Source organism: Bidens hawaiensis, unplaced genomic scaffold, assembly GCF_021521415.1.
Source record: "Bidens hawaiensis isolate Kalapana, Puna unplaced genomic scaffold, B.hawaiensis_p1.1 tig00011469_1, whole genome shotgun sequence".
NCBI classification, from domain to species: Eukaryota; Viridiplantae; Streptophyta; class Magnoliopsida; order Asterales; family Asteraceae; genus Bidens; species Bidens hawaiensis.
This window is the reverse complement of record NW_027491895.1, coordinates 425,987-432,775: the sequence shown is the minus strand read 5'-3', so window position 1 is coordinate 432,775 and position 6,789 is coordinate 425,987. Positions and strand designations below refer to the sequence as shown.

General features: G+C 33.8%; 1 protein-coding gene across 1 annotated transcript; it reads left to right on the top strand.

The window, feature by feature from the left end:
• The first annotated feature begins 438 nt into the window (after window positions 1–438).
• On the top strand, window positions 439–1,173 carry LOC143538106 (uncharacterized). Its single transcript, XM_077031732.1, has one exon. It carries the CDS (start codon window positions 439–441, stop codon window positions 1,171–1,173), a length of 735 nt encoding a protein of 244 aa, XP_076887847.1.
• Window positions 1,174–6,789: the final 5,616 nt, after the last annotated feature.

The window sequence follows — 6,789 nt, the reverse complement described above, 5'->3', positions numbered from 1 at the left end:
ACATCAACGGTTGCAAAAAAACATTTAGGTGTTGTGAACTTCTTCGATAATATAAGCATTTTGTTGAATGTGGTTTGCGGTTCTTGTAAACGAACATATATTCTCCGTGAAAATGAAAAAAAGAGTAGAAAAAGAAATTGGTAGTGACATTCTTGAAACAGGGAGTGGATTAAACCAAGAGCTTTCTTTTATACGACCTGGTGATACTAGATGGAATTCTCATTACAAAACACTTTTATGTTTGTTTGATATGTTTCCCTCTATCATGAGAGTCGTTGAGCATGTTACAGAGGAGTGCACTAACCCAAAATCAAGCAATCAACATGTTAGGTTTTTTGAGCTCGTTTGAATTTGTTTTTTTATTTGCATTTGATGTTACACATTCTAGGGCACTCAAATATATTATCATGAGCTCTTCAAAGAAAAGATCAAGACATTATGGAAGCTGTTTTATTGGTTGAATCAACTAAAAGAAAGCTGCAAGAGTTTAGAGAAAGTGGTTTTAATCCACTGTTAAAGAAAATTCATTTATTTTGTGGAAAAAACAATATTCAAATATTGAACATGGAAGAAGAGTATATTAATGAAAAAGGCCACAGATCTAAAAGGCAAAGGCATGATTTCACCAATCAACATTACTATAACTTTGATTGTTTTAACGTCGTTGTTGATTGGTTTAGTGATATTAACACAGAATTACTTCAAAACATGACGACTTTCATCTCGTATGACTCATTTTCTAAGTTTGATGAGTTGAAGTTAACGAGACTATGTGAGTTTTATCCGTATGATTTTGATAGTCGGGAGAAAATCACTCTTTCACATCAACTTGGCTTGTACATTGATAATGTGCAAAAAGATGAAAGATATGCTAACTTGAATTGTATTGCCGATCTTTCTAGAGTTATGGTGGAAACAAGAAAACATATTTCATTTCCTTTGGTGTATCGATTACTAAAGCTTACATTAGTTTTACTTGTTGCCACCGCAACGGTTGAAAGATGTTTTTCGGTGGTGAAGAATGTAAAGACAAAGTTGCGTAATCGAATTGGTCAGGATTTTTTGAATGCTTGTGTGGTTTGTAGCATCGAAAAAGAAGCGTTTGAAAGTGTTACGAATGAAGATGTAATTAACCGTTTCCAAAAGATGAAATTTCGTAGAGGACAATTGTAATATGTGTTTTGTTGTTATATTTAATGAAGTTCATTTTTAAATTTTCGCGTCATGTATTTTATTGGTTATATTTTACCCCCACTGAGTTAAATGTCTGGATCAGTCACTGAATGCACACACAAACCCTTAACAGCTTTTGAAATAGTCAGTTTGTACAAACTAATCGTTATCAAGGAATCAAATCCAAGGTAATCGAGTCGAATCGAAAGAAAAGGAATGAATCTTAAAGGAATTGAATCAAAGCAAAAACGAATCGAATTGATACAACGGAATCGAATAGAATGAGATTCTGTTACTTCTGGATTCGATTAGATTGCTTTCAGGATTTGATTACTTTTAGATTCGATTACTTTTCTGAAGTCGATTAGATTACTTTCAGGATTTGATTCGATTACTTTTCAGTATTCGAATAGATTACAATGCAATACTCGATCATATTACTTTCCTTTCGGGAAGGTACATGATGTACTTTTCTCATAACTTTTCATGCACGTACAATATTTACCATTTAAGGAATTAATTTACAAAATTCCAAGAATCACCTTTATATCATTTAACCACACAAACTTTATCCCATACAATCTTTACCAAATACAACTTTCAACCCGTAATCATACACAACAACACTTGAATCTTTTTTTTTCAAACCCGTAAACCCTCAATTATACTTGTATGCTTTATCTTCAAGCCCGTGAACATAAACATACACCAGATGAACCCTTAAACCCACTTTAACATTTGAACACTTGTCTTCAACACACAAACAAGAGCAAAATCCAAGGTTATGACCCAAGAACCACAACTAGTAGAGACGAAAGCTCTGATACCAATTGTAAGTCCTTATATACAGATCAAACAATAATAACGAAAGTTCTTAGATCAATCTAGACCACCTAGCTAGAGGAAATCACTAGTGGTTAATCAAGATTTCAAATTTGTTGTGGTGTTGATGTAGCCAAGAGTACAGAAAGGAGTAGAGAGAAAGTTAGATGGATAAAATATTTGTCAAAAGAGTTGTATGTAGCATGGGCATGCCTCACTATATATAGTGAGGACATGCCATACAATCTTTCCATTCATAATAGCACAATGGGCTCAATACTTAAGGCCTCGAGCCCAAACATACAACAAAGTAAATTATTACAAACATGATGATCAACCGGAATATTACATAAGACTAGATATACAAAATGGGCTCTACAACGGCTTTTTAAACGCCGTTTAGTTTAGTACATTTGTGAATCGACATGCACCGGTTCGGTGTACATAAATACTCCATGCGATCAATTGCATTCTGTATATTTCCGTGTTATTTCTCGTCTAAAACCAACAACTATTCCGTTGCAAGAACCCCTACAAATCCTTTGGATATCACGCTGTAATCGTTGGATATCACGCCATAATCTTGATCCAGACTTTCATAAGGACTGATCTTGCTTTCTCTATTTTGATCTGGACAATCAACCCATGATCTAGATCTGGACTGTCAATATCTTTGCTAGAATCTATAATATATATAAATGAAAACATAAAAATCCTACGTGTTGTGATGTGGTCGCTCCCCCTTGTTATGGAATCACCAGATTTGCTTGATTTTTAAATGGAGACTTCTCACGCATTTGACCCGAATTCATGGGTATGGGTCTTACCAAACCCAGATATTTCTTAAACGGGTTATAACATATCATTAAATTAAAAATTAATCTCACCAAATATTTGATGTAAAAATCCTATAAAATAGGGATATATTAAACATTAATATATGATTATTTTTAATATATATTATTATAATTAAGAAACAATTTTACGGTAAAAAAAATAAACGGGTCTTGGGTCTCACCAAACTCATATAACTTTTAAACTGGGCTATAACATCTTATTTATTTGTGAAACCTTTTATCATCAAACCATAAGTATATTCTTAACTAACATACAATAAATAAAATTAAAATTCAAATAATATATAATTACTAGAAACAAATAATATAAAACAATCCCCGTAGTACAGGGATAAAAACTAGTTTTACATATACAAAATCCCATATTCACTCAACTGTCAAGATCTCGCTTTCTCTATTGATTTTCCCACACATCAAAAGCCGGATGAGAATACTGTTAGAAGTGATTCACAAAGTATATAGCGGAAGTAATTCACAAATTTTGATTCTAATGATCACGAGATAATTAAAAGAACTTGGTGTGATATACAATCACCGTGATACCATACAAATGAACCGACACTGTTTACATATTTAACTAATATGAGTACAAACGGTCATAAGTACTAAGTGCAACAAATACATAAATGGTAGAAGTGTTACAAACAAAATAATTACATAACATAATAATATTGACAAGCTTATCATATGCTTTTAAATACATTGTATTTCGGTTTCTGCTTCCTTGTAATGGATATCTCCCTCGTCCTTTTTTTTCTTCTACCCGGTCATGCGTCAACATTGCAACAGCGAGAAGTCCACTTTTAAATGCCACACGATAAATGAGATTATGGCTGAACAACGGGACACGCATTATAGAATTATCTTCATCACTAGCATCACAAGTAAACCTTCTCACAAGTGTCTGATGGCGTAGAATCCCGTTAGCATTTTGAGCAAGAAGGGGTACATCATGTTCCAAGATCCTGACCCAGAGAAAAGCATAATTTTGCAGTAGAGCCTTTCCCAGCACGGGCTGAGCAGCTTGATTTTCAGCTCGAGCACATAAGCAAAGAAGGTCCTTCAAATGACCGTGTGCCCCAAAATCGTCCACAGAGCTTCTCTCATAATTTACAGCATACAAGGCAGTGTTTCGAGTTAGACAGCGAAACTTTTAAGATGTTGCTGCAAAGCGGGCAAGATCAGTCACCCAATTGGCTGATGTCGCCAAAAGAGTAATGATTAAGCTGATCCATATTTCATCATTAAGATGATAAAATGCTGCAACATCAACAGGTTACTTATTAACGGACACAGTAGGCGATATTATATTGGAGTAAAAAAAGTAAAGTGTTGAAAAATCGGGTCAAAATGGATTACAATCATTAGCATTTTCATTTTGCTATTATTTCAAACATATACAACTTCTTTAAGAATGAGGGTGTTTTCGTATGTTTTTTAACAAGCAAACTGTCAACAAAAAGAATATAAATGTTTGTTTTGGAAAAAAAAGGAAAACCTTGGATGGTTATAAAAGAAATCAAAAGTGAATTTTAAGTCACTGATTCAACATTAAAGAAGAAGAACGTAACATTACGTTACCAAAGAACTTGAAGATTCTGAAAGGAGGGCTCTAATGCTCTTGGCTAGTCTTTTCAACATCCAAGAAAACGAATCCATGCATGACGAAACCATCACCCGCAACAAGGCTAGAAGACAGTTCTTCCTCAGTTCAAAGGAGGTCCCCGACAGCTACTGTTACGACCCGTGATGAAACCAGTAGTAAACCTTACAAGTTTGGATGTGACAGCCACCGTTTTCTTTAAAGACTTTATTGGCCAAGGATTTCCATCATCAAATTTCTTCATGCATGCATATTGCGGGGTAAAATTGTGGAGGTAGAATAAGCTGTAAAATAGCAATGTCATTCGCATCAAACAAAAATAGGTAATTAAGTTCAAAATCCGAAAAGTAAAAGTCACGAGTCTACGCACAACAACGATCACATCTACACCAGAAAGAATATGGTAAAAAGGCCTTTAAAAACTAGTTGCAATAAAGTTCTTTGATGTCCAATCTTCACACATCATTCGATTAAAAAAAAACAAATCATATTTGTAACTGAACTACACCATGGGTATGGATCAATTATTTTTCACAATTCAATAACCGTAACCCTAGATCCATACTACCCACTAGCACAAATCATCAGGATACGACTAAAAACTTGTGTAAAAAAAGAAGTAATTAAAAGGGCCGATTCAGATTGAATTGAATAACGTTTGCCAAATTATTTGATCAAAATTTGATGGAAGTCACAGTTAAATTCAATAACAACGACTGAAACAATAGCAATTAGAAAACTAAAAAAATCACCTTTTTTTGGTTGCTCCAAGCCATCGATTCTTCATGTTTGTGTTTAGACAGATGATGAAAGAAATGAGGGGCGCTGCCGTATATATGAAGTTGTGGAAGCGGTGGTTTATACTAATATATTAGGGGGTTCTTGTTTTTTTTTTTTTTTTTTGTTTAATTGGGCCTTAATTTATATATTTATATTATAGATATGATATGATTCTCCCTTTTTGTTTTAGGCCTAAGAGTAGCAACCTAACTTTATTGAAGATGATGACAATAATCAATCGGCAAATAATTTATGAAGTTAGGCAAACACTATTTGTGGATTTATAGCAGGTCATGAAAAAATAGATGACACGAAACTTAAATACTTTATGGCATAAAAATAATGAATGGTTTCCATAAATATTACCCAAATCGCGATTATTGAATTCTATGACCAAGAACGAAAAAGTTTGATTACAAGGAATGTGGTGGAGGTGATGTTGTGTGAAATAAAGATGGAATGATAAAAAATAAGGGGGTGGATGTAATGGATTTGGGGTGTTTTAGGAAGAATGGGATGAGCATGGTAACAGGTGATTCCATTCCATTTACCAACCAAACACATTTTTTTCATTCCATCATAATGGTTCATTCCATTACGTCTCTCATTCATACATACCAAACGCTACCTTATTTCAGTGAACTGTGGTTTTCGTTCTTGTGGTTTGTCCAAATCTGCGATAGTCCAGTAGTTTCAACTTTGTAATTTTCTTTCCTATGGTTTCATTTCACTTGCAACTAAACCGGAATTCACTAATCTCGTTAAGTCTGCACGTGATGGATAGTTTTATTCCTTCTTCTTTTCATTTTCCCCCAAATACTCCCAGCCCCTCACGTGAAGGGGCTTGCGAATTAGGACTGAGGTTTCTTGGGGAGAAAAACGACAAAACTGGTCGTCACTTGAGGGGCACACAGATTCAAGAGGTTAATAAATTCGGGTTTAATTGCAGTTAATAAATTCGGGTTTAATTGCAAGTGAATGAAACTACAATGACGGAAATTGCAAACTTGAAACTATTGGGCTAAAACCGCATATTGGACAACCCACAAGGACGAAAACCGTGGTTCAATTAAATAAGTATTATAATAAATAAAGTGTGAAAAGATATGTCTACCCCTTACTTAACAATTAAATTTAACATGGTTAGTGATTTGGATGTAGAATTGGGAAACGTGGATGGTCCATATGAAAAAAAAAATAAACTTTTTGAACTAAATTCGCATTATTTGTCAAACCACAAGGATAAAAATGGCACTTTACTCTATAATAAACTTTTTACCAAACCTTACAAGTTTGGATGTGAAGCCACCCTTTTCTTTAAAGACTTTATTAGCCAAGGATTCCCATCATCAAATTTCTTCATACATGTATATTGCGGGGAAAAATTGTGTTGGTAGAATAAGCTTTAAAATAGCAATGTTATTCGCATCAAACAAAAATAGGTATTAAATTTCAAAATTCAAATAATAATGTACATGTATTAAAAAGGGTAAACTTGTCTTTTAAACACAGTTTCACCCAATTTACAAGTTTGCCCCTCATCTTTAACCATAT